The 27367-nt window shown below is 54.1% G+C and overlaps 1 protein-coding gene across 1 annotated transcript in view; it reads left to right on the top strand.

Annotated features, from left to right (window-relative positions):
* The window catches only part of CCDC33 (coiled-coil domain containing 33), a 108839-nt gene that overhangs the window by 34562 nt on the left and 46910 nt on the right, over nucleotides 1-27367 (top strand). Inside the window, 8 exon segments of the mRNA XM_064480482.1 lie at nucleotides 6001-6134; nucleotides 9695-9804; nucleotides 10715-10831; nucleotides 11471-11562; nucleotides 12862-12982; nucleotides 18287-18416; nucleotides 19080-19213; nucleotides 20246-20317. Coding sequence (XP_064336552.1) covers nucleotides 6001-6134; nucleotides 9695-9804; nucleotides 10715-10831; nucleotides 11471-11562; nucleotides 12862-12982; nucleotides 18287-18416; nucleotides 19080-19213; nucleotides 20246-20317 — 910 coding nt within the window.

Genomic DNA, 27367 nt, shown 5'->3' with positions numbered 1-27367 from the left:
GTTCTTCTGAGGTTGGGAAGTTCACCTGTATGTCTGCCCGCATTCCTCCTGCTCTAAGGCTGCATCTGTGAGAAACGGGGTACTCAGAAGAGGGGATGTTCAGAGCAACTCACTGAGAAGGATCCCAAGTCAGGGTGAAATTTATCTCACCCAGGCCTGTCCCTTGCCATAGAGACTGTCATTCCATCTGCTACAGCCATGGTGTTGACTGACAGCTGGGCCCTCTCTCCTCTGCCTAAGAAGGTGGCTCCTAGCTAGGCCACAGGGTAGGCCTTGGCTGGACCCTTCAAAGCCTGGCAGACGGCACGGGATGGGGCTACTTCTTGGTCCTGTACCATCATCTTCCTCCACAGAGAAAAAAGTGTTCTCTGAAAACAAGGACATTTCCCCAAGGAGAGGACAGAAGGTGTGACAGTGGCTGAAAGACTGGGGCTTGAGTCTGACTTTGCACAGTCACAAAGCTCTGTGGGCTGTGGTTTTCCCCTGGGCCATATGGAAAGGCTACTCCTGCTCTGCCACCTCCCTGAGCTTCCTTGGGTGGGGGGGTGCATGTTGACCATGAGGGGCTCCCCTGAGAACAGTGGGGCTATCTCAGGTGAAGTGTGGGTGGGGATGTGGGGAGCAGCATTCTTGTTTTACGGGAAGATTTTTTTCCTTTGCCAGAGAGCTCATCTCAGAGTTCCATGGAATGTGCCATATCTGGTTTCCAAAGTGGTCCCTACTCCCTGCAGGAAAGTGCAGGGGAGGAGCCATGCCCATGTGGATGGGGAGATGGCTGGCCTCCAGTTTACACCCGCCTTATACCCTCAGTTCTCTAAATCGAGGCCCACCTGTGGTGGTGTAGCACCATCAGCAATTAGTGATAGTTCATTAGAATCCCATTAATAAACGAAATTCAGGATGAGAGCCTATCACTCTGCTGAGAATAACAGCCCTGCTCATGCAAGTGGCAGCCTCCCAAGAGCTCAGAACCCACAAGGACCAGATGCACCGGGGGCTGCGGGAGAGGCAAGTGTGGAGTAGGGGGTGTTGTGGATGGGCCGCTGCCTGGTGAGGGGGGAGAGGCGCGAGAAGGGTGCTGCAGACCAGACGCTTCCCGCCTTGGATATCAGCTCCTTCGTGGAGCCTCTGGTCCCATCTTCTTGCCCAACTATCCCAGGGGAGCTTGGGCAAGGCCAGAGATGTGAGGACAAGGGCTTTTCCCTCCTGCCCGTCTGGCCTCAGAGGACGATCACATGGGTGTGGAGAGAAGAGGACTGGAGAGGGAACGAGGTCAAGGAGCACAAGCTGTGCTCTCCTCCCTCACTACCCCAGCCCCTCCTCCCAACCCCGGGTAGGCCAGCCAGCCCCTCCCCAGACCTTCCTAGGAGCTCCTGGCCCCTCAGAGCCTCAAGCCCTGTCCTCCAGCTGGGAGGGGCCTCCTTTTCATCTACTTAAGCCCTGACTCCTCCAGGAAACATTCCCTCCCTGGTCCAGCCCAGGCAGTGTCAGAAACAAGAATCCAGCCTTTGACCAGCCCGTTCAGACAATCGTGCCTGCAAAGGCTACCTCTCCTGTCCCTGTGGCACAGGGCTGGGCCTTCGGGGCAGCAGGAAGCCTGGAGGATGGGGATGGCTGGCCTTCCCGGCTCAGAGACCACCACAGGGGTGCAGGCAGAGGGGAATTGCCCTGCTTTCTCGGGACAGAATAAGGCTCAGTCACGACATACCTGGCATCTGCCCACAGGAATCTTAATCTAAACCTGTTTCCCCGACTCCCTGTGAGAGAGCAGCAGGGCTATGGGAGACACGTCCAAAGGTCATAAGACCTTGTTCCGCCACCCGTCCACCTAAAGGTTCTGCCCTCTGTCATGTCCCCCTCCATTTACCCAGCCACCTCCTCCCCCAGGGCTTCCTGGAACATCCCTCTGGTCTTTCAGGATTCAGAAGTCTGCCCAGCCAGAATAGACCCAAATTTGGGTGCTCCCCTTTCCCCTCCCAGGGGCTGGCCTAGGATCGGTACTCAGGACAAATCAGGTGGCCTGCATCCTTCCAAAGCCCTGCCCAGGTGGAGACCAGACCTTGACAGTTGTTCATGCGCTGCGGCTTTGAGGAATGTGGAAGACCGAGAGGGCAGGCAGGTGTAGGAGGTGGGGTTAGGGACCATGGAGGCAGCTTGAGGGCTGGTAGACTTGGGGGTGAGTACAGAGACCGGGTATAGTGTGGCACACAAGCCTCTCTGGGACAGCGTGTGCGTGTGTGTGTGCGCGCGCGTGCGCACACATGCGCAGGTGCCCACGCGTGCGTGCACATCCTTGTGCTGGGAGAGGGGAACCAGAGGAGAGGGGCTGGTCAGGGAGACTTCTGGACACAGGGACAGTGGCACACAGGTTCCACCCTGGAAGCGTGTGCCCTAGAGGGCATTCGGAGGACGGTGGCGGGCGGGGAGAACCTCGGGAGCTTGTTCTCTCCCTCCGTCCACGTTCTGTGCTTTTCCCCTGCTCACCTCCACTCACAGCTGCGGCCTCTGGGAACCAGACAACTCATTCCCCTTAGTTCTGACCTCACAGAAGGAAAGCTATGTCCTTCTTCCCTCCCACTCGCAGCTGTGCTGGGCCGGCGGGAGCCTGTCAAACACACACATCCCTTCGACGCCCTGGGGGGCGGGCCAGATTGAGGCGTTTGCCTTTCCTGCATGTGGGACCCAGGACTACTGCACTGGGCCCCTGAGCCCAGCCACGGCTCCCTCCGGCGGGAGGGGGGGCTGCCCTGCCCCCATGGCTGGATTAAGTCTGAGCCCCAGGACAGCAGGCAGCTCCCCACAGGCACCAACTGCTAGAGCCAGGCCAGAGCTTTAGGGGCAGGGAGGCAGGATCTCAGGCTTTCAGGAGGCTGTAAGGAGGCAGATTTGGAGAGGCCCCCTGGGCTCCGAGACTGCACTGGGAGACCTAAGCTCCATCAGTCCTGAGAGGGTCCCGGAACTCAGCTTCTCCTGTGCCAGCTAGGGGCAAAGAAGGAGGGCTGAGAACAGGGAGTGAGCTGGTCCCCTTCTCCAGTTCTGTGAGGAATCAGGGGCCCTTCTAGCTCTCATTTTTTTAGAACAGCGTCAAGGCCCGGAGGAGTCAGCCGTGCCAGGAAAACCCATTACCCTGACAGCCTCCCTCCACCTGCTAAAAGCCTTCCTCCTTCCCCTGGGGCCTCACCCCTCTGGAATTATTTCTTCTCCGGTCACCTAGCCCAGCCCAACCTCTGTGGTGAGTGCTGAGGGGAGGAGGGCGGGTGGTGGGTGGAGAGAGAGGGAGATAGAAAGGTGCTTGCTTAACTCTTACTGTGCTCTAGCGCAGTGAGCACCAGCAGGCTCCCTTGGCCTTGTCCGCCGCCCTTCCCATCTCTTTCTGCTTGGAATTCCTCCTGCCAGGTGCCCAGGAGCTTGTGTAGAGAAGGGGAGGGGACAAGAGGCCAAAGACGTCAGGAGGGTGGAAGAGAGGCTGGCAAACTTGGGCCATGAGTTCCAGCCTGAATTGTGTCCCTGCACTGCTGTAACTGAAGCCCATTGCTCACAGCTTGGTTCTGTCCTCTCCGTGCACCAGGGATGCAAACACCGTGTGCCCTGTAGGAGCAGGTTTGCTGTCTGGGTGTAGCAGGCCTTCCTTCCTCCTTACATGCATCCCTGCAACACTCCCCACGTGATTCATCCGCCTGCCTCTCTGCTGCGCTCCGCCCTGCCCTGGTGCTCTGTGGAGCCTGACACCCCCAGAGGAAGGGAGGCGAGGGGAGCAAACAGAGCAGGCAGGGTAGGAGCTGGTGGGAGGCTGCTGAGAGCTCTGAGGACTCTGACCTTAGGAGCCGCTGTTGGAGGGGGAACCACAGCACAGAGTGGTAGGAGGAGGGACCCAGGTTGCACCCCTCAGTTAGCAGAGGTCACAGAGCCTGGAGGAAGGGACCGGAGGAGGCGCGGGCAGGCTGGGCTCCACTACCCCGCCAGCTTTGCTGCCTTCTCTCCAGCCTGGCCACCTCCCACGCACCCCTGGACCAGAGGGGCCCACTTCACAGGCATGGGGAGGCAGCGGCTGTCTGGGTGGGTACCAAGTCTGGGGGGCTTCATCTCTCCAGGTGACCCACCCTTTCTCATCTCAGCCCTCCCTCTGTGTGCCCCTTTCCCCTTCATGCTGAGAGACACCCAGGTTGTTTTGTATCAAAAATGAGGGAATAACGTGAATGGGGGCCTTCAGTGTGCCAGAGCTGGACATACTTTCTTCCCAGTTTTTATAACCACCCTCAGAAGGAGGTACGACTTAGAGAAGAGGAAACTGAGGCTCTGAGAGGGGCAGTGACCTGGCCAGGAGAGAACTGTGGGTGCAAAACCCGTTCGGCATGGCCCCAAAGCCTACACTCATTCCGTGCTTTGGTCACAGGTGCCAGAGGCACCCCCTCCCCGCACCGCTGCAGACCAGAGTTGAGGTCAAGATAGGGAGACACCAGGCCAGGGGCAATTAAAGTTATTATTATCACTACTACTACTACTACTACTATTATTAATACTTTCATTGTACTTGACAATGTGTCAAGTATTTACGCATTAATTCGTTTCATGCCCACAACACCCTGCATCACGATCCCTGTTTCACAGACGAAGGAGGTAAAGCACAGTGAGGGTAGGTACCTTGCCCAGAATCTTTCAGCTACTCACCGGGCAGAGCTGGGGTTTGGAACTCAGGGTTCCTGACTCCAGGGACCCTGTTGTCACCCCCACGCCACCCAACCTCTCTGCTGAAGCAGAGGGGGAGTCTTTAGTCGACTCCTGGAGCTTGCATGCAGGACTCCTACAAGAACGGGTGTCCACAGGCTGTAACGATTAGGAAGCAAAGATCCAGGCCACTGTGTCACTCACATTGAGAGGACACCGGGAGCGGGGAAGGCCAGGGAGTCCCAGAGGGCTTCCTGGAGAAGAGGGAGAGGCCAGGCTGGGAAGGACCACAGGCTGGGGCTCCTGACACAGGGAGCACACTGGCTCTGAGCTTCCGGGCCAGCCGGCCTGCCCCACACTCCCTTCGGGCACATCTGGTCGTGGGGCCCAAGGGCTGGTGACAGTGCCATCTATGCTTCCCACCCTGGGGTACCATTTGTGCACAATGCCTCCCTACCGAGTGTGTGGCGTGGCTCCCCCAACAAAGGCTCTCCGAGCTGATTCCCACCTGTGATTGCTGCAGTCAATGTAGCAGCAACATTTACAGCCCCGAGATAATAATCTTCTCAGCAGAAGAAATACTCTCTCACTGAACTTTTTGATGGCTTAGGATCTCAGGGACACTAATTCCAGATACCTGTGGGATGTGCTGGGATGCAAAAGGTCCAAGCTCCCACCTCACCTCAGACAGCCTGGCCTGGCACGACCTTGAGGGCTCGCAGGCGGGAAACCCCTCACTACCCCCTGCCCTGCCCCTGCGCAGCTCCCAGTGCCCAGCCTGGGGCCTGCACACAGCGGGTGCTGCAGAAGGCAGTGGCACATGTGTGCACCACTGAAAAGGTTCAGAGCCAGGGGAGCTGGGCCAGAAGCTTAGGGAAATGAAGGTTACAGGAGAGACCAGCCAGATGGGCCCCACACAGCTCCCTGCCCAGAGGTTTCCTCCCACCGAACGAAACCTCAAGAAGGGGGTCAGGACAGGGAGTCTCTGCACTCGGGCGGCCTGCTGGGGAGCCCTGACCTGGCGGGGGCAGGAAGTCAGACAGGCAAGGCATCCACATCCACTCCTACCCCCGACCTCAGCCTCTGGGGCCTGAGCCCACACAAAGGCCTCAGCGGCGGCCAGCAAGACAGTGTGGCCACCCGGGCAGGCAGGGCAGCTGAGGAGAGAGTCCTGGTGTCCTCTGGGTGTGGGACGGCCTGCCTGTCTCTGCCTGGGAGACAGCTTTTCACGCTTTGTCCACCCTTTGCTCAGATTTATGGACAATGGAGTCCGAGGTGGAGGAGCAGCAGGCCGGGCACCCTCCTGCTGACTCAGCCTGCCCCTCCCCCTCCCAGGAAAACCACATCTGAGGAAGCGAAGAACCAGAGCTCCAAGGCGGTCACATCTGTGCCCTCAGAGCCCACCAGAGCCCCCATCTGGGGGGACAAGGTCGAAGTGGAGATCCAGGCTGAGGATTCGGGGCATGAAGGTGAGGGGGTGCAGATGGGGCTGGCATGCATGGGTGGGGTGCAGGGCGGAGCCAGGCGCCCTCTCGACACAGCTGGGAGCCACCTGAGAGCCTCCTTGGGCTCAGTTAAAAGCACTTTCAAAGAAAATATTGCAATGCCGTCACGCCTCATCTCCCCAGCCTGCTCAAAAAATGGTTGTTCCACATAAACGAATTTTCCAGACGATGAAATCTTATCGCTTTTATGGCCGTTGTTATTATTTTCATGGTTGTTATTACCACCGTCTCCCACGGAAACGGCACATCATAGCTTTCTGGCACATCCCCACACATTGCTCATTGGATCACCCCTGCCAGGAGGAACAATGCTACTCCCACTGCTTAAATGAGAAAACTGAGGCTCGGGGAACTTAAACCACAGGCTCAAACTCAAGTGATCTGTAAGTGGAGGACCTAGGGTCAGCATTCCACGCTCTCATTCCTTAGCCCCTGAGCCCTAGCTGCTTCCCTGGAACGGCTTCTTATCCTGCCTAGTCCCCCCAGGCACAGCCCACTGTCAGACGGCAGTGTCTCCGTGCTTCCGAGGTGGGGGCCACTCTCATAGGAACTGCCTTACAGCTCTTACTCCTCCACCCATGAAAAGCCTTTCCAGTCATCCTGTTTCGGCAAATTCTGACACTGAAGGCAATTTAAGAGCAGAAAGCCAGCTGATAAAGACAGTGGAAGGGGAGAGACCGAAGGGTGAAGAGGAGCATCAGTAAAAGGAGAGGCTAGTTCTAGGTCAAGCCCAAGGATTCATTTCTTCCCCCTGTAAAAGGATAGGTGGAGCTGTTGAGAAACTATGAAAGAGGAGGAGAAATTGACCTCGGACTTCATGCAAATGCACGCGTGCGCCTGTGTGTGCATGTCTTCGTGAATACCTGCGTGCTGGTTCATGTACGTGTGTGAACATTGTGTGTGTGAGTACATGCTTGTGACTGCCTATAGGCATACATGTTTGTGTGTGCATGTGTGTGTGCGTGTGTGTGTGTGCGCATGTATGCGCGCGTGTGTGTGCAGGCACATGTCTTGCTGCAACACTGTGTTATGTGCGCATCCAGATTAATCTGGAAGCTGGTGTGTGCCTGGCGATGCATGAATGTGTGTGTGTGTGTATACATTTATGTGGCTGACAGGAAGTTAGGGATTGTGGTAAGTGGACCCGGGCTGTGATCCTGCCCTGGGTTCTACACATCTGGAGTGATTACAGGAAAGGGTGTGATGAGTCAGTGGCCTTGGGGCCCATCTGTGCAGCAGAGAGGGGAGCAGGACTCACTGCAGGCGGGACAGGAGGGTGGGGAGGCCTCATGGGTAGGCAGGGAATATTGGCAGGTGCCTCTTTGCAGATTGAAGTAGCTGGATGCTGGTTGGAACCTGGTTGGAACCGGTTGCTGTGGTGATGTCTGCGGTGGGGGTGGGGAGATGAGGACCAGGCCAAGAGGTGGGGGAAGGGCGGGAGGTAGCTCAAGGATGTGTTAATGAAAAGCAAAGGGGAGTTTTGGGTCCTGTGTCAGGGCCAAAGCAGGCTGGCGGCAGAAATGGTTCGTTGGCCACACAAAGGGAGCTGTGGGAGGCCGGAGGGGCACAGTGCCCAGAGAAGAAGCTGATGAAGCGTGTTTGTAGCAAGGAGACAGGAACAGGGAGGGATAGCTGTCCACTCCCCCAGTTACAGCTCATCTGCTGGAGCCCACACAGGGCTCCAGAGATTGCGGTAGGGGAGAAATGCAGGGCACTCACCTCTTGCATTTCCCCTCAGCAAATTCCAACTGGATTTGGGGACTCAGGGCCCTTGGGTAGTGGCCATGAGGGACTGCAGCCTCCACAGCTACTGCTGTAGCTTTGGCTGGAAGCACTGGCATCCCCCAGCTGAGTGTTTTCAGTGTGCTCAGGGCTGGGTGAGTGAATGAAGCACTACAGATGGTTAATGAGAAGGAAAATGGTGACAGCTACGAGGAGCATTTGTTTAGAATTCTATAGGTTGAAAAGCATATTCCCCTCCCTACAGCAACTATTAGGAGATGGACAGAGTTTTTCTTCTTTCAAGTATTAACATTTTGCAGAACTGGAACATGATGCTCAGAGAGGTTAAGTGACTGGCTAAAGATCACAAAGCAAGTTGGTGTGTTGGTACTAGAAACCAGGTCTTCTCAGACTTCAAGTCTCTTGCCTTCCTCTAGTTTCTTCAAGGCAGCCTCAAGTCCTTCTGGTGCCCATTTTCCTCTTTGAGCATAAATCCCATATGGCCAGTACTTGAGGGACTTTGGCAAGTGTCTTTCCCTCTCTATGCATCCAGGGTAGCTGAGGAGGTGGGGGGAAGGGAAGGAGGAAAGGAAGAGTAATCAGCAAAGACTCAGATTCCTCCTCCAACCCCTCATCCAAATGACCCACCCAGCTCCAAGCGACCCAGCAGCACTGTGCTCCCAGTGAGCCTGCAGAGCCGGCAGCTGTCCCTGGTGCTGAAATGTCCTTGTCTTAAGAAGGGAGGCAGAGGGCAAGGGGCTACCCAAGAGTTTCCCTCAGGTACACCCGTCTGCCCTATCCTCCCTTTCCCATTCTTCTCTAGAGCACTCTTTTATCTCCTTCCCCTCTCCATCTCCCTCATTCTTCCTTCCTCTCTCCTCCATCCAGGTCTTCATTTCCTCCTTCCCAATCTCCTCATCTTCCTCAAATCCTAAACTTCCAGAGTGGGAAGATGCCTTCAGGGTCGCTAAATCCAGCCTTTCCCATCAGCCATTTACTAGCTGTGTGATGTTTATCAAGTTACTATAACCTCTCTGAGCTCCATTGCCCACATTTACAAAACAGAGATAGTCATTCCTACCTGGGCTTTGGTGGGGATTTGCTGGAATAATGGCTCCAGAGAGCCCTTCCCCATGCCTGGTACACAGTAGCTGCTCATAAAGTAGGACCACCATGATTATTTTCAGGTCATTGGTGTTATCCTCAGAGTATATCCCAGAATTCATGTATTTTATGACAAAATGTAGTCTCTCTGGAAGGAGTTTCCTAAGTGGTGCATTATTCTTAGTGTCCAGACTGGTTTTTAATTACTTGGAGTTGACTTTTATTGATGTTTGCATAGAAAGATTTCTTGAGCAGATCACTTTTCCTTACTGAGACTCAGTTTCCCCCCTACAACGTATGGCAGATAAGCCCTCCCCTTCCTGCCTGAGGAGGTAGTGAGAGGGTCTGTGGCCACGAGAAAGGGTACTGTTCCTGCTTATGTGTGTGTCTCTGTGTCTTTGTGTGTGTTTGTTGCTAAGGGGGCTGGGCTCAGTTCTGTGTTTTTTTGCATCTTTGTGTCCTAACAGCACCTAGCATGGAGCCTTGTCCTATGCAGGGGCTCAGACAGTGCTTGTGAAGTTGTGTGCATGTATGTGTTCCACACATGTGCGTGCATGTTGATTCTTCAATGTGGGTCCTGCTCCCTTGCTCTCAGCAATGTCTCTCACCTCTCACTGTCTAACCTCACTGGTGGGACTGGAGGGACAGTGGTCAGCTAAGGCCTGTCTTGACCCAGTGTTCATTTTCTCTCTCTCTAGATGTGATCCTCAAAGTGGTAGATAATAAAAAGAAAGAGGAGCTGTTGTCCTACCAAATCCCCATCAAGTACTTGCGTGTCTTCCACCCCTACCATTTTGAGCTGGTGACAGTGAGTCAGAGCCCTGGGCTCCGGGCCTATGGGGGCCTGGGACAAGTAGGGGCGAGTGGGTGGGACCACCTTGATGTCCCCCACTGTTCCCTCAGAGCAACCCTGGGCATTCCATCCCTTTTCCCTCCTTCTATGTGCATTCCAGACCCCTGTGGTTGTTTAGAGTAAAGAACGATGTGAAGTTAGTTTGTGTGGGTTCCTAACCCAGGTCTGCTGCTTGCTAACTGTGTATCCAAAGGAAGCCACTTAATCCCCCAGGCCTCCATTCCTCATCAGCAATATTGAGACAATATCCCTCCTAGCATGGCCATTTGGAGGGTCAAGTGCAATGATAGGCATAAAGCACCTAGCAAGATGCCTGGCACATAGTAGGTGCTCATTTCAGAAGAGTTCCCCTCCTCCCTCCCTCTCCCAGGCCCTGGCACTGACTTTCTTTCCAAGTAACTCCTCAACCGTGGCCTCAGGGACCTTTACCTTCCCTAGGCTCTGAGAAAAGCCCCAAGCCCAGGGCCTCAGGATGAGGCACCAGCGGCAGGCAGGGAAGTGAAGGCCCAGAGAGCTTAGTGACTCACCTGGGAGACCCAGCACTTCAGCTGTAATTCTGGGAGCATCAGCCAGACCTCCTGGCTCTCTGTCCACTTACAACCCAGACCTTGTTATCACATCTTTACAAAGAGAACAGACAGGCAGTGGTCCTTGTGAGGGTGATGAAATACTCAAATAGAAAAGGGAAGATTTATTATATTGATCTCCTTGGAAGGGCTCGCAGGGACCATGAGCTTTAATTATCAGTTCAGAGCCCCAGCGGAGCAATGCCAAATGATTGTCTGCAGAGGGCTGGATTTATGGCTGGGGTCTGCCCCTTAGTCACTCTCCTCCTTGTGTGTCTTCTTCCTCGACCCTGCCCCAGCCCACAGAGTCTGAGAAAGCTGATGAAGCCACTGGCAAGACCCAGCTCTACGCAACAGTCATTCGGAAGGGCAGCTTCATCCCCCGCTACATTGGCCACAACCACACAGCTCTGGAGGTGCTGGGGCTGGGACCCTCAGGGGCGGGATGGGGTGGGAAGTGTGGCAGGAGATGTGGACTGGGGGAAGGCAGGCCAACACATGCAGGCTTTGGCTATCATGGTAAGAATTATGGAATACATTCCAAGAACAGTCGGGGTGGGCAGGGGAGTAACAATACCCAATTCATTTTTGAGAAGGCAGCTTTTGCCACTGTGTATCAGATTACCTGGGAAGGGAATGGACTTGGGGCAAGCGTAGAAGCAGAGGCCGGTAAGGGTCAGAGAAGTAAAAGGAACCATAGGAGTCACTGCTGGGGTGGGTGGGGCCGGGGTGAGGGCTGGGAGGAGACTGAGTCCATTGGTGGACAGATGTGAGGACCAGGAGCCAGGTCAGGAGCTGCTGGGATGGCAGTGAAGGTATGTGGGGACAGAATCAATGTCTTCTCCTGCTGCCTGTCCAATTTCTGGCCCAGGGCCCCAAGGAGGGCAGCCCTGAGCTTCTGTTCAAGAACCAAGTGAGGCAAAAGCAGGCGAGAGCAGGTGCAGAAGTGTGGATGCAGGGATGATCTCGTGTTGGGGAAAAAGATGGCGGGGGTTGGCCGTGTCCCTGAGAAGACCCAAGGCCACCTGGCCTCACCTGCTTCCTCTCTTCCCCAGGTCTTTCTCCGGGGTGTCAACGAGCCCCTGGTCAACAACCGTGGCCCCTTGGTGGTCATTGCCCGAGTGGTTCCCAACTACAAGGAGTTTCAGTGAGTGGAGCTCAGGCGGGTGTGGGTAGCGGGTGGGGGTGGAGGACAGGGAAGCAGGGATAGAAACCTTCCCTCCCTACAAGGCACTTCAGACTTCCCTACTAGGACTGAGGTCCCAGGAAGCTGCCATAGCTCTGGAAAGGGGCAGCTCAGACCCTTCCCAAGAGTAGATTGAAGGGCTGGCCAGCATGTAGAGGAGAGGGGGTCCTCAGCCTTTCCAAACCTGCTTCCCCATCTCATGACCGCCACATGCACAGGACCCCCTCCCACTCTAGTTCAGGGCCAAGGCACCATCTGATGTTTGTCCCTAAAGGAGGCAGCCTTAGGATCACCTCAGAACTTCATGACCTTTAGCTCTGCCTGGGAGTCTGCTCCCTCACCCTCCTGGAGGTCTCCCTGGCCCTGGCCCCAACTCATCCCCTTCCTCCCTGACCTCATTTGGGGTTTGGTGGATTCACAGTCCTCAGGAGAGGATGCAGGCTGTATGCCACCCAATGCAGGGAGTTCTGCAGTGAACATGTGCCCTCTGTTGACAGTACCATCTCCTGGTGGTCAGCTGTCTGCCTCTGTCACTTCCACTGTCTCTGATGGCCCGAGAGGGCTCCCTAGCTCATCTGTACCACCTGTTGAATTCTGATGACCTGTAACCCCTCCTAGCTGGTTGGGGAAATGAAGATGGCAGACACACCCCCAGCCCTCCTTTGAGCTCATGCCTGCATGCACACACACACCCGCCCCACACCCTGAATCCTGCCTCTGCAGCCTCCATGCTCCCCAAGCCTAAACCAGGATTCCCACCATGGGAGTGGATCATTGTGTTAAGTTCTCCAAAGATGAAGCAGGGATGCAAAGCCCATTTTAAAACTATGACAGCTTGGGAGGGTGTAGCTCAGTGGTAAAGCACATGTACAAGGTCCTGGGTTCAATCCCCAGTACCTCCATTAAGAAATAAATAAATAAACCTAATTACTTCCCCTCAACATAAAAAAAAAAAAATTAAAGGAAAAGATAGGACAGCTGAGGCACTCAGGTGTGGCCAAGGCCACAGTGAGTCATGGGGAAGGGAACCTGGGAGCTGCAGCCCATCTCCCAACCAAGATGAGTTTTCTCAACGAAGGACCAGGGTCCTCCACCTGTCCAGGTGTCCAGACCTGACTCAGTGAGCCACTGCAGCCTTCCTCTCTCACATCAATCCAAAGCCCACGTGGGAGCCCTTGGCCGCCAGGCTTGGGCACAATGCCAGCAGTGCTGGGCCCCCATTGCAACCCTGTGCTGACCCCTGTCTCCTTGCCTCCTCAGAGTCAACTGGGTAAAGCAGGACCCGGCCTCCCTGGGGCTGCCCATCACCCCACTCTCCTTCCCTAGCCCGTCTGTGATGAACTTCAATGTTCCTCGGGTCAGCCAGAATGGGTTCCCTCAGGTATGCGCTTCCCTCCTTCGCCCTCTCACTGGCTCATACCTCTAGTAACTCACCCACTGTTCACTCACTCACTCACTCACTCACTCACTCAGCCAGCCAATCAGCCGTTCACCTGACTATTGAGAAAGAGTGGGCTGAATCCCACCCTGTACCCGGGGCCAAGCCTTGTCTGTGCTGTGGAGAGAGAAGCTACCCTCAGAGAGCTCTCGGTCTGGTGAAGACAGGAGTCACACGTAGAAAAGGTTAACTATCAACACAAGATAATGTATAATGAATAATAAACCAGAGGGATGGTCAGAGTCGTGAAAATCAGAGGAGAGAAAGCACAAAAGGACAAATATTGTATGATTCCACTTAACATGTGGTACATAGAGTAGGCAGATTCATAGAGACAGAAAGTAGAATGGTAGTTGCCAGGGACTGGAGGTGAGGAGAGAATGGGGAGTTAGTATTATTTAATGGGTACGGAGTTTCTGTTTGGGATAATGAAAAGTTCTGGAAATAGATGGTAGTGATGGCTACACAACATTGTGAATGTACTTAATGCCAATAAATTATACACTTAAAAATGGCTAAAATGATAAAAAAAATTTTATGTATATTTTACTACAATAAAATAATTTTTTTAATCAGAGGTGACAGGGATGGGAAACCTGGATGATTAGGGCAGCCATCCAGACACAGGACTCTTGAGTTTTCAATAGGGGAGGGTTGGTGCAGGGCGATTGAGAACAAGAGCACAGGCATGGAGATGGGGGTGCACGGGACGTGAGACGTGTCAGGGTTGGGGAAGAGGGTGTGGGTTGAGTTATGTTGGGGAAGGGTATGCAGAGCGTGGCTGGGTCCAGGGAAATGGCCTCACTGATCTCTCCCCATAGTCTACACTTCAACGGGAGCTTGCCCCACAGGATGGTCCCAACATTCCTAGGGGTCTTGAAGAAGGGAGGAGTGCCTGGGAAGTTCCTTCTGTTGTTTGCCAGCCAGTGTTCATGTCTGGCATGGCAAATATAGAATGAGGTACCCCTTCAGAGCCCCAGCCTTCATTTAAAGGCAAAGACGTTTGAAGAAGGCCTAGACACGAACAAGAGTGATGGTGGTGAAGAGGGGTGGGACAAAGGGGGACTCTGGGGACAGAGGCTTCAAACCCAAACCAATCCTCGGCCTGATTTCCCCAGAGCCATCTCACACATGGCCCTGCATTTGCCTGGAAAATTATGAACCAATCAGCAGGCTGTCCCGAGGGGAAGGAGACGCTGGCTGATTTAATGAGTGAGTTCCCTCCCAACCCGGGGGCCTCTCTGGCTGCCTTTGCTGCCTAACTAGTCTGGGTAGGGGAGGTGCCCCCAGTGCCTACTGCATGTGCGGGACTCAAGGCTAGAGGTCCCAGGATGGCAGGACACTTGTTGAAGGTCACCCAACACCCTGGGAATCAGGCCAGGTTGAGAACTGGGCCAGAGGTAACCAGGTGCCAGCAGCGAGAGGACACGGACAGGCTTCTGTGGCACAGTGGGGGGATGGGAGGAGTAAGCAGAGCCCTACCTGGAAGGGGCACCAGTCTGCAGCTCACACAGACCCCCGCCCTGTCCCCTCTCTGAGCATCAGTCCCCTCATCTCAGTTGAGGGGATGGGCGTTGGACTTAGGCAATTTCTAGGACTTGCCTCTCTGACATCTTGGGGTACTGTGATGTCCCACCAATTGCCCACCATGCCAAAACACCATGGGCAAGGATTTGAGTGCCTGACAGACCTGGATCTGACCCCTCTTCTGTGACTTATTGGCTGTATGACCTTTGGCAAGTATCTTAATTTCTCCAATTCCTGACTCCTACCTTATCAGGCTGTTAGGAGAACTTACTGGGATAACCTGTGCAAAGCATCCAAGACCAGAGTGGAAGCTACATGGATTCAGACCCTTTCAGAGCTGCCCCTCCCCCAGTGCCATTGTCCCCTCTGAGGCCAGCCTCTCCATGCTCTTGTTACATTTGGCTACAAGCAATAAACCCCAACTCACATCCACTTAAACTTAAGGCTATTTACTGTTGCTCATCACAAGTGGACCCCATGTAGGATGCTGCCAGAATTGGTTGATTCATGGGCTCAGCAGCATCCTCAAGGACTCAGGATCTTTCCAGCACCCCTGGATTGCTATCTTCAGCTGACTCACAGCTCATGGGGACAAAATGTTCCCTGCATCCCGTCCAGACATGACCAAGACCAGAGGGAAAAAGAACCTCCCCTTTCCACAACTGATTTTTATGAAGAACTGGAAACCCTCCCTCCAGTGGCCCCTCAGCAGACCGCCCCCTCCATCTTATTGGCTGGAGTTGGGTCACATCCACTCTCTCAGCCAATCACTGAGAAGGGATGTGGCATATCACCCTGCCAGTAGCAAGTGCAAACAGGTGTAGAGAACAGTCACCTGGACCAAAGCAGATTCCTGGCCAGGAGGAAGGGAGGGGAGTGGTTGAGGGTAGATGGCCCTTTGTATCTGTTTAACTCCTCTTGGAGCCAGGTGATGATGGCGAAACCTGAGCTCTGATGACTTAAGGGACAGCTGGGCCGCTGGGCTTGACCTGGCCCAGCCTGTGGGACCCAACATAGGGTGTCTGTATGTCCTATCCCCGTGGGAGACGATGCCCTCCAGAGGGGGGCAAGTTCTAACTTAAGCTCTCCCCATGTGCCCTGCTGCACCCCAAGGCCACTAGCATGGAGAAGCCTCCAGTCAGTATTTGTTCAGCTCAGTTTAATTGAACTTTTACCTTCACAGCAAAATAGCCACTGTCTTCTTCAACCCTCACATCAGCCTTTCAAAGAATGGAGCCTAAGATGTTTTCTCACTGGGCAATGACAAAACCAGGTCCCAGAGAGAGAAATGGACTTGCTGAAGGTCACACAGCAAAGAAGAGGCAGACCTGGGCCCAGAGCCAAGGTGTTCTAGCCACCCAGCATCATCTGGCCCTGCAGCTACTCTTCCCAGGATGGCCACCACTGCGTCCGGACTGCGTCCGGGCAGAGCAGGCAGCTGCAGCTGTGGGTGTGGGTGTGGTGGGCCCCTGGGAAATGAGAGGAGGGACCAGAGGCCCCTTTAATGAAGGCCCTGTCCCCAGGGAAGGCAGGTCTACCTCAGTGGCTGGGGGTTAATGGCTTTGCTGAAGATCACAGCTGAAGGTTAATCACATTCCTTAATTCTACAGCCTGCCAGGGCTCTCCCATTAGCATCTGTGGGGAATGGCTTCCCCACTCACCGTGCCCCTCCCCACCCCAACCCCCACATGCCACCGGCACCTTCACCAGGTTCCTGGCATCAGACTCTGAAGGTGGCTTAACCTTGATTTCTGGCCTCACCCCACCCACACATGAGAGAGGGTGACCCTCCTTCTCCAGTTCTAGGTCTGAAGGGACCTTTCCTGGGGGACTCATCTGGGAAGCCATTCAGGGAAGGAGCTGTCCTTCCTCAGCAGGCAGACACCACTTCTTGCTTTATAGGCTCCATTTAGACACATTAATAGGCCCTCGAGAGGACAGCTAGCTTCCATTAAACACCCCTTTTCCTGGGTGGGAGCAAGGGGTGGGGCAGAGGGGGCCGTCACAGCTCCGCCCTGGTGTTTGGCAGATGGTCTAGGCCATGCGAATGCCCCTTCGGGACTCAGGAGAGTGAGGTGGCTGTGGGATGGGCATGGCTTGGGGATAAATCCTGTAAGGCCACTCCCAGGCACCACAGAACCCAGAGCAGCTTCTCTGGCCTGGCCTGGTGGCCAAATGGCCGTCCCTGAGCTGCCACCAGTGCCTGCTCTCAGGAACACTCTCATCATTCCAGTCCCTGTCCCTGTGTTCAGGGCCCCTGGCCCCAGGCCCCAAAGTGACTGCAGTTCGTCTCCCCAGGGGCAGAGGCAGACACAGCTGAGCCTCAGACTGGGCCTGGGAGACCAGGAGCAGACACATTAGTGTGGCAGGCGTCAGGGCCCCACGGCTGGGGGAGCGGACCCACACTGATACTTTGCGCTCCTGCATCAATAACTTCTGGAGCCGGCGGTGCATTTGTGCTGACCTTTTCGAGTGATGACTGATTCCCGCAGGGGAGCAGGAGGTGGGAGTGGCTGCTACTGCTGCTGACAGCCCCTGGCTGGGGGCAGAGGCAAGCAGCCACTTGGAGAGTCTGCGCCAGTGACCCTTACCCCTCCCTGTGTTGGGGCCATGCAGGGCTGCCTGCTGGATGTGACAGGCTGACGCCGCTGCGTCCCATCCCTCACTTGCCACCTTCCAGCTTCACAGACGCTGGGCCTCCTCCCCCTGGGATCCCTCCTCATTCCAGGTGTCCACACATGCCAGGCTCCATGCCACCTCCACATGTTTAGTTAGGCTGTTTTCCCACCCAGAGTAACATCTTCCCTCCCTTCAGCCTGCCAGATCTTCCCTCAGAGGCTTCCTCTGGTCCTGTTTCCTTCAAGATGACTTTCTGATCACCCGTGGGAAAGTCTGGAATGTCTCGTACAGCCCCTTGTGTGGGGGCTATAGTTAACGCTGTCTTGTTTCATTGTTTAAGTATTACCTGCAAGTGTGCCCCAGCTGCTGGCTTAGCAGACTATCAAGTCCCCCAGATGCCCTATGGGAGACCTGCCGTGGCCTCTATGAGGGGTTCAGAGGGGAGAGGGGCTGGTGACAAGGGTAGAGGTCATGTCTAATTTGGTATCCGTGTCACCACCAGCCATGGATGTAAACACTGGTGCAGCTCTTGAAGAAAACAGTTTACCGATGATGAATCAGGTGCCTTAAAATATGCACATCCTTTAACTCAGCAGTTCCATTTTGGGTACTTGTATCAAAGAAATAATTTGAGATACAAAGATACGTGTCAAGGAACATTCAGTGCAATATTATCATAGAAGCAAATGGGAGGGGAGAAACCAGGGCACTTGGACATGACAGAACATACTGCAGCAGCTACTAAAACTGGGGAATTATGTTACTTAGGGCTCTGGATATGCTTAGGTTTTAATGGTAAATGGAAAAAGCAGGATGTTAGGATGACAATTATATACAAAATAGGTGTAAGGAAAAAACTGGAAAGAAACACACAGTCTTAGGAACGATTGTCTTCAGTTTAGGAATTTAGGTGGGTCTTTTTTTTTTTCATCTTTCTACTTTTCTGTATTTTTCCAAAATTTATTCATTAAACATGTGCTGCTTTTGTAATTGGGACAAACATCTGTGACATAGATCGACATGCACACGACCAAATATCCGACATCCCTTCGTTTGGGAGAAGCTGTGGCCTCACCACCTGTTCCCATCTTCCTCCTTCAGCTGTCCGAGCCTGGGGGGCCCCCAGAGCTGCCCCTGTGGAATCAGTCCTTCCTCTTCCAAGGCCGAGATGGAGCCACCAGCTTCTCAGAGGACACAGCCCTGGTGCTGGAGTACTATTCCTCATCTTCAAGTAAGTGACCCCTGTTGCCCCGCCAGGGCAGCCACGTACCAGGACATGTGTATGAAAGGGTGTTAAGACCATCCTGCCTCTGCCTCTGCCTCCTGTGGGGATGGGTGAAGGGGTCCTTGTTCCAAGGCAGCCTCCCAGTGCATGTAGACAGGTTGGGGAGGGCCTGGCGGGCTTTCTTGTCCAAATGGCAACACTAAGGCACTGGTCAGGACACGTGGGCCGTATTCCCACACGAGACCCGTGCATTTATTGCACCACCGCCCCCTCCCCATGAACCTATCAGTGAGGAGGGAGGGGATGAGCTCAGAGCTCACAGTCTTGGGGGGAACCAGGATTCAGAGGCCAGCTGATCCACAGTCTTAATTCCATACCATAAGAGTGAAGCCCCCGAAGGGCAGAGACGAGGGAGATCTATATAAATACCCAGAGACACAGAATCTGTTTAAAGTTGGGCTTGAACTCAGGAAGCCCTGAAGAGCAGAGGAGGAGGAGGAGATTTGTGCAAGGAAACGCCAGGAGGCAGGAAACAGGTGGGAGGTGAGGGATGGGAGAATTAGATGTCAGGTACCAAAGGATAGGCCCTGGTGGGGCTTCAGATGCTGGGATCCAAGAAGCCTGGGCTGGAGGCTTTGGTGGGAGCCCCAGCTGGTCCTCCCCCTACAGTGAAAGGCAGTGAGCCATGGACCCTCAACAAGCCCCTGGGCATCTCCGTGTTGCCACTAAAGAGCCGTCTGTACCGCAAGATCCTCACAGGGAAAGGCCTGAATGGGCTGCGCGTGGAGAAGCTCCCCATCACCGTGAGTCCCCCATACCCCCAGACAAGGCCCATGGCAGGTCCACCTGGTTCCACCTGTCTCCAACCTGCTTCACCAACAGAGGAGAATCTGGCTTCTCCAGCAGCTTCCACCAGGGCCCCCACCAGGGTATCTGACCACTGTCAGGTGTGAGGAGTACCCCTAACACCAAACATCAGTCTTGCCCCTGGGCTTGTGATGAAATTGCCCCCAAGCAACTGGGGGAGGAGCAAAGGGGGCCCTGTAGGATAGCAGCAAGAGTCCAGACGTGTAACCAGCCAGACCTGGGTCCGAGTCCTGACTTGCCCTAGTCCTCACAGTAGAACCTGGGGCAAGATACTTAACCTCTCTGAACCTCTCTAAAATGGGAACAGACAACATGCTGTACACGGTCTCTCTGTATAGCAAGAGAGTCTAGAGTCAGACTGTCTGTTTCTGCCACTTTGATGTGCTCATTGTCTGGTCCACACTCCCTGCTCTCTAAGAATGCAAGCTTTATGAAGACAGGGCCTTTTTCTCTTCTTCGTCAGTGTAAGATCCCTAAAAATTACTTGGTCTCAGTGCCTTAGTTTCCCTGTCTATAAAATGGGTTCATAGCAATAGTACTTTTCTCATAGGGCTGCTATGAGACTTGGAGGGGGGGAATACCTAGAAAGCACTTAGAGCAGAATCAGTTCTCAGTAAGAATTAATACATTATTATCAGCATTGTCTATTTCTATGCCACCTTTTTCCCTAAAACACATCTGGCCATGCTGACATAACAGACCTCAACAGATTGGAGTTTCCCCCGTCTGCTCGGAGGCAGGTCTGGAGGAGCCAGCCAGGTCTCCAGTGGGGGTGGGAAGGGTAGTGCAGAGGCAGTGAGGGCGAGCAGAGGCAGGAGACCAGCTGCCGCCTCCCTCCCCCTCCGCAGGCGCAGCCTCTAGCAGGCGCCTCTAGCATTCCCCCTTCCTGGGGAATCTGAAACGGTGGGCACAGCAGAGGCAGAAGCTGCCTTGGCCAGTGTGGCTGACTGCCCCCTTCTCCTCCCCAGGACACCAAGCTGAAAACCATAAACGGTGAGGCCCCCACGGTAGACCTCTCCTTCCAGCTGCTTTCCTCCGAGGTAAGGCCGCGGGTCAGGGGAAGGTCAGGGGAAGGTCAGGGCCTGGCAGCCGTGTGCCAGCTCTTGTAGCCCCTCAGTGGGTTCCGAACTCTTTCACAATTGTTGGCCTTGTTCAGGGGCCCAGGCCAGGGGCTTTTGGAAGGAGGGGGTGCTGTTTTGGATGGAAATGTCTGAGGGTGATTTAAGGCTCCAGAAAACCAGAGGGGAAGCTGAGACCGGGAAGAGCAGAGGGCCGCTCAGCCCTGGGAGTTGCCTCTAACTCAACCCAGACCAAGCCTGGCTCGCTGGGGTCAAGGTTCTCCAGGGGTGAACTAGCGTCTCAGCTTCTGTTGCTGCATAACAGACCACCACAAACTTAGTGGCTTAAAACTGCCCTGATTTATGAGCTCACACTTCTGTAGGTAGGCAATCCAACACAGCAAGGCTGAAGTCAGGACACGGGCAGGTTCCTGTTCCTACCTGGAGGCCCTGGGGAAGAGTGTGCTTCCAGGCTACTTAGGTTGTCATCAGAATCCAGTCCCCTGCAGTTGTAGGACTGAGGTTCCTCTTTCCTTGCTGGCTGTCAGCCGGAGGGCCTCTCAGCTCCTGAAGGGCGCCCACATTCCTTCTCACAGTGCCTCCTCCATCTATAAGCCAGAAGGCAAGTCACATCCCCCTCACACTTCAAAGATCTCTGACTTTCTCCTCTGTCAGCAGCCAGAGAAAACTCTCTGCTTTTGAAGTGGCTCTTGTGATTAGGTCAGGCCCGCTCTGATAATGTCCCTATCTTAAGGTCAGCTGTGCCAGGTAACATCATCACAAGAGTGATAGCTCATCATATTCATAGGTTTCAGGAATTAGGGTGTGGAATCTTAGAAGCTCATTTTTGGAATCCTCCCCTCCACAGCTGAGTTGACCCACGTAGAAAGACCCCAGGGGCTGAGCCCTGCCTGAGGGGGGTATGTCTTCCTTTAGCAGCTGTACCTGGACTCTGCGTCTGGCGTGCACCCGGCTCATTTGGCTCTAGTGCACCTGACTTTTTTCTCTGTGGTGCTGAGACAGGCATAAATCTGGGATTTGGGTGCTTTAGGACCGTGAACTCTGGAAATGCTTGCAGGGGCTGATGTCTGGATCAGCCCAATCCTGCTAGCTTCTCATGCCAGGAAAAATAGTCACCAGCTCTGGGGTTAATACTTGCCCTTGGCTTTGTGACCTTACCCATGAAGAACACAGGGAGTTCCTTGATGGAGGGTCTGAGAGGGTCTATCTGGGAAGGTACCAGCCCACAAGTGTCTCCCCACAAGGCCTCTGGTGAATACTTAAAACCTTCCATTAGCACCCCCTGGTGTGGAATGTTCTGCATTGCCCTCTAGGGAGTTGTCTGATTCTTGGTGAGAGTTTGCTAGGTATAACCTGATGTCGACACCTCCCACCCCGCCACCATCACCACCAAACCAGGCACAGGATGGAGAAGTTACTGAGAGAGGAGGACACAGAAGCAGCAAAAGACCCCAAGAAAGGGGAAGCAGAGTCCTTGGAGAAAAATGTCCCAGATGTTCCAGATTGGAGCTCAACCCTCCACAAATCTTCTCAGGGTCTAGAGTCTGCCAGTGGCCACTCCCTCACCTCCCCCTGCCCCTTCACTGGGGCACGTGTGTCCTGAGAACTGAAAGCGTCAAGTGTCACTGGTCAGGGCGCTGAGGGACCCAGGCAGGCAACAGGCAGGTGGGCAGGACACTTCCCCAGTTGCCCAGGGGCTGGGCACAAAGGTCTCAATGATGAATTATTCACTGGAGCTGTGCTAAGTGCAGAATTAATCCCTTTCCTTCCAGCTGGCGGCCTCACTAAATTATCCCTCCAAGTCATGCGGGAAAATGCTGCCGAATTCATTTAGCTGCAGAGTGTTTTGATCTGGGCCTTGCGATTTTAGCTTCCCCTTCCCCCAGTCCCCTCCCCCTGGAGGCCGTTAAAAAAACCTTTCAGTAATGGATTTCTGAGAAGAAAGGAAAAGAAAGGGGATCAAGATTGGGTGTGTGCCAGGAAAATAGTACTAGAGGAAATTCAAATTCTGCAGCCAAGGATTCATGCACACAGTTAGTTCTTCACGTCCACACTCTCACACGATTGCGTGTACCCACACATGGACAAGCACATATGCACCGACAGCCACACACACACGCTCAACCCCGTCTGCAAGAGTGCACACATTTAATGCATATATACATTCTCACACACACGTGCAAACTGACACACACACGTTTTCACACTCCCGCTGGCACTCACGGAAGCAAAATCTTTTTGTGGTTAAACTGTTTCTTGGTGAAACTATTTGAGAATTGGCCAATAACTGACTCGCTTTGATTCTAGAATCTTGAAGTCCAGTTTGGGGGTCTGAGTATGAAGAGCTAATGTGGATGGACTTGGTATAAGGTTCTTGCAGCCATGGTACCCGTTCTTTCATTCTTTTATCCACGTGTATTTGATGAGGACTAGAATTCGGCTGCCCTTGCAGATTGCAGTGAGCAGAGGGAGGGGCCAGCAGCCGTGGAGCCCATCTGCCTTGAAATCACCCTCCTTTGGCGCAGACGGGGCTCTCTGCCAGTGTCTGAGCCCCTTTGGCATCCTCCTCCCTAAGGGACGGTGGGAGAGTGTTGATGAGCAGATCAGATGATGCTGCAGCTAAGTCTAAAGGGCGTGTCCCTGGCCCCTTTCCTCGCCGTTGCCATCACTGTAATACCACCACTGTTCTCCGAGCAACTGCAGGTCTTCGCTGGGGTTTAGGGTCTTACGCTGACGAAGAGAAAAGGGCCCTGTCTTCATAAAGCTTGCATTCTTAGAGAGCAGGGAGTGTGGACCGGACAATGAGCACATCAATTCATGAGCAAATAACAGCTCATGATACAAGGCCTGATGAAACCCAGGTGGGGTGGTGTGATGGGGACTGCTCCGACAGGCTCTCCGGATTTGATGTGCCATCTGAGTAGGGTTACCAGTCAAGCTGCTGCAACAAAGAGACCGGGTTCCGTCCATCTCATTGTTCCACCTAAGGTGTTGTCCACCAATTTCTGGTGGAAAGTACCTGGCCTTCATCTCTGCATTACAGCCTGTGGGAAGGCATGGCAGACCTGGGACAAGAACCGCTGAGTCTTCCACTGTTTGAATCAAACACTGCTCAAAGCTCCATGAGCTGCCTCCTGAAGCCTGGAGAGTCCTGAGGACACTCTATCTGCAGGGGGTCTTATGATGATGCCTCTCAGGGGCCCTCATCCACCTGGCTAACAACTCCATCTTAGGGGCAACTCCTTGTGCATGGTCAGCTGTGCTGCGGAGAGGCAATGCTTCAGGACAAACGAATATGCGTGTCCTATTTGGGTACCAACCACCTGAGGACACAGCCTCTTTCCTGAGAGCTGCCATGTCTTGGAGGTTTGGGCACAGACCATCCTGGTTAGCTGACATTTTGGTGAGCACAGTCTCCCCACACCCACTGCTTCCAGTCACCCATTCTCAGAGCTCTAGGAACAAGAATACTGTGGAGTTTCCATATAGGCAGAGACCACAGAGGTGTCTCTCAACAGCCCACCCTGGATAGGAATCTCCTTGACATTCACCACGGGTGGTCATCCCAGCCCCTCCTTTTGCCCTGCCATGTCAGGGGGCTCACTACCTCCAGAAGCAGCCCATCCCATGGCTCAGTGGCTACAGCTGAGAGAAACCCTCACCCCACGTTGAGCCCACCCTGCCTCCAGGGGCCCTCCCGCTGCCCCAGGCTCCTGGCTCTGCCCTCTGGGGCTGTGGTGCAACCCCAGCGAGCCTCCTCCCAAGCCATCCAGTGCCGCAGCCAGACTAGCCAACGAAGCCCGCCAAGCCTGCGGTCTCAGTGAATGGCAAGAGGGAATGGTCTCCGGTTTGGGATGTTGTGCTTAAAGCAGGTTCTGCTGGTGATGGGTTAAGTTTTTTCCCTCTGAAGGGACTTCTCTGTGGACACATGGTGCTTAGAGTGATCTGCCTTAAGTTGGAGTTGTTGTGTAGAGTACATGTATAACTACACACAGATACACAAAAACTAGAAAAGCATGGACGCCTGCATATACTTAGAAAACTTCCCTTTAGTGCTTGATCAGTGGGGGTTCACCTTGGAGGTCCACTGGGCTCTGAGAGTCCATGAGCCTGCGGTACTCCACATGTACATGCACGAATAAACCTTTGGTCTCCTCCATCCCCTCTCTGATCTTGGCCTCTTCTCTTTGAAGAGTGCGATCTGGTCCCCTGGGAGTCAGTGCTTCTCCAGGCTAAGCCGTCTGTCTCTTTTAATGAACAGGTTTCAAGATCCCACAGCATCCTGGGTGCCCTCCAGCTTGCAGACAGCCTCTTTGAAGTGAGGCTCGCAGCTGACCAGGTTTCCCAGGCTGACTGTGTGGACTGGACCCTGGCACACACACAGTAGGTCCTCACTGTGTCAGCTGCCGCCTCCTTGTCTGGAAATGTACTTCTCCATGAGGTGAGACAAGTCCATGTTGCCATCTGGGTGTTTGGCAAAAGGTCCCCTCTTGGGGCTGGAATTTGGGATCCAGAGTCTTGCCTAGGCAGGGCTCCAGGTCACCAGGCAGAGGTAGGGCCTCTCAGATTGGTGGCCACCCCTCCTTAATTCACAGCCCTGAGAGATGCCAGAGGGTTGAAAACCCACTGCTCTCTTGGATTTGGCACTGGGAGGGGGCATTGGAGGAATGGAGGTGACACCTGCTACTCTCCACTGAAGGAAGGGGAAGCTCCCACAGTCCCATCTGAAGTCCCATCTTCCCCCTCCCTGTTTCCCTCGCAGGGAAGGTGGGTGGGTCTTTGATGACAGAGGGCTGCCCTGGTGTTTTTATTCAAACCACTTACAAAGCTCTCTCTGGAGACCGGCCCAGAGTGGGTACAAGTGGCTGTTCAGCAAGTGTGGAATGCAGAGTAGGGGACAGGCAGATGATCATGCTGGCTTTTGATGAATTTTTATGGATTTTTTGGAAAGCCACACATGACAACCCTGGGCTGGTCCTCAGAGAAGCCTCAACACATGCTAGCCTCCATTTCCTCACCAAGCCCAACTGCCCAGAAGGCCCGCATCCAGGGAAGCCCAGCATCTTCCTTGCTGCTCCTACCCTCCCAGGGGTTCTGTTCTACCCCAAGACTCCAGCTCTGGAAACACTACTGTATGGACAATGATGAATCCAGAGAAAAAGACCCTCTCCTCTCCTTCAACCTCACAACATCCCTACCTGTCTTCCCTACCCTACCCCAGGCCCCCAAGCCCACCCTACGCCCTCTACCTTCCCTACCTTCATTCTCCCAGGCCACATGGCAGTAGGCAGAGGAACAGGCCTCTCCCTCCCTAGCTCACAGGTACTCCTTTCCCCACCTGCTAAGATTCTAGGCCCAATTCAGAGATCTTCCCGTACAACCAGAGGAAGCTGGGCACAGGTGGGTGAGAAGTGGTAACCTGTGCTCTTCCAGGACCAGCCTGGCCCTTGGCTCACAGATGCTCAGTATTGGGACAGGGCTCACCATCCCACGATAAGAGGCTCCTGCCTGCTTTTCACAATGCCTGAGTCGCAGTGCCTGAACCTTTCCCAGTAGTGTTGCATGCCTTGGGGACAAATATTGCTCCCTCTGTAGTCTCTTGGCTATCATGCAACTCCCTCTGATACTGCCTACCTCAGGGAGGGAATGTGACACTCCGTCCAATACACAAGATTTTACAGACTCTACTTGCTCACCTCTCATGACAGGGGCTCGTTAGCTCTCAGAAAGCCCTATGTAGCCTCTGTACAGCTTGCTTGTAAAGCCCTTCCTCTTGCCTCTCTCTAGTTTCCTCCCCTAGTCCTGTCTTCTCCTTCCTGAGGCTGGCTCCAGAAAAGTCAGCTCCCATGCCCGTGCCAGCCCTGTTGTTGTTTACAAACTCACTATGTCATCTCCAGCCTGACCAGCTCTCCTTCCTCTGTGTGCTCTTTGTTGCCCTGGGTTTCGGCTTCTCATCCTCCTGGTTGTCTCCTCTCGAAGTGTTCCCCAAAACTGTGAAGCTAGATTAGCACTAGTGGGTGGAGCAGGACTGTCACCCTGTTCTCCAAACATATTCTCCCTTTTGATGCAGCCAAAGTCTATCATTGGCTGTATTTTATTACTAACCAAGGCTGTGAGGGTCCATTTAGAGCCTGGGAGTCCAGCCTGGCATGTGAGCTGCTGTCAGGCAGCATGTGTGACAGCTCGTCTTCACCTTGAACCTCTGCTGCTCTATTTTGTTTTGTTTTGTTTTGTTTTTTCACTGCTGCTCTATTTTGAACTTAAGCAGGGCTTATCTTCCCTGTGATATTTCACTGTCTTCATCTCAGCCTATTGTTTGGGCTTGAGATCATTCTGGGGCATGATTTCATCATGTGTCACATTCACAGCCCCACCTCCACCCCCGCCTCAAGCTCTGGGTCATCTGTGGATGTGGTCTTGCCGCTGTGAGTGCTGCAGTTTGCACTAAAAAGTGTGCATCCTTAGATCTGGGTTTGAACTCTGGATCTTCCACTCGATCTTAGCCACCCTGAGTTTTACTTTTCTCATCCATAGGAGATGGTTGTGATCCCAAGCAGCCAGGAATGTAGTGGAAATTGAATGAGGGGGCGTGTGTCAGTGCCCAGCACAGCCTCGTAGACACTCAGTAAAGGCAGCACTTACTATTGTTCACCCAAGTTGCTGACAGACATGCTGAACTCGTCAGAGATGAGGACAGGGCTCCTGGGGGAGGGGATCGACAGAGCCCTGCTAATCCATCACTCGGCACCCGCCCCTCACGACAGCTGCTCCACCAGATTCACATCCATAAGGACGTCAGGAGGCCTTGTCAAGTGCTGAAGATAAACATCGCCAGCACCACATTTAGTCTCACAGCAATTTTCCAGGGAATGAAGAAATGGAGAAGAGACAGACAATCATCTCTCCAGAGGCCAGAGCCCTGAGCTGGAGGCTGTGGCAGAGGTAGGGAACATGAAGACCTGTTTCTTGGCCCATGAGCTCCCAGGCCACAGACGGAGTGCTGCCAGTGTG

This window comes from Camelus dromedarius, chromosome 29, assembly GCF_036321535.1.
Source record: "Camelus dromedarius isolate mCamDro1 chromosome 29, mCamDro1.pat, whole genome shotgun sequence".
In the NCBI taxonomy this organism is placed as follows: domain Eukaryota; kingdom Metazoa; phylum Chordata; class Mammalia; order Artiodactyla; family Camelidae; genus Camelus; species Camelus dromedarius.
Note: the sequence above shows the minus strand (reverse complement) of the source record. Positions and strands in the feature narration are given on the sequence as shown.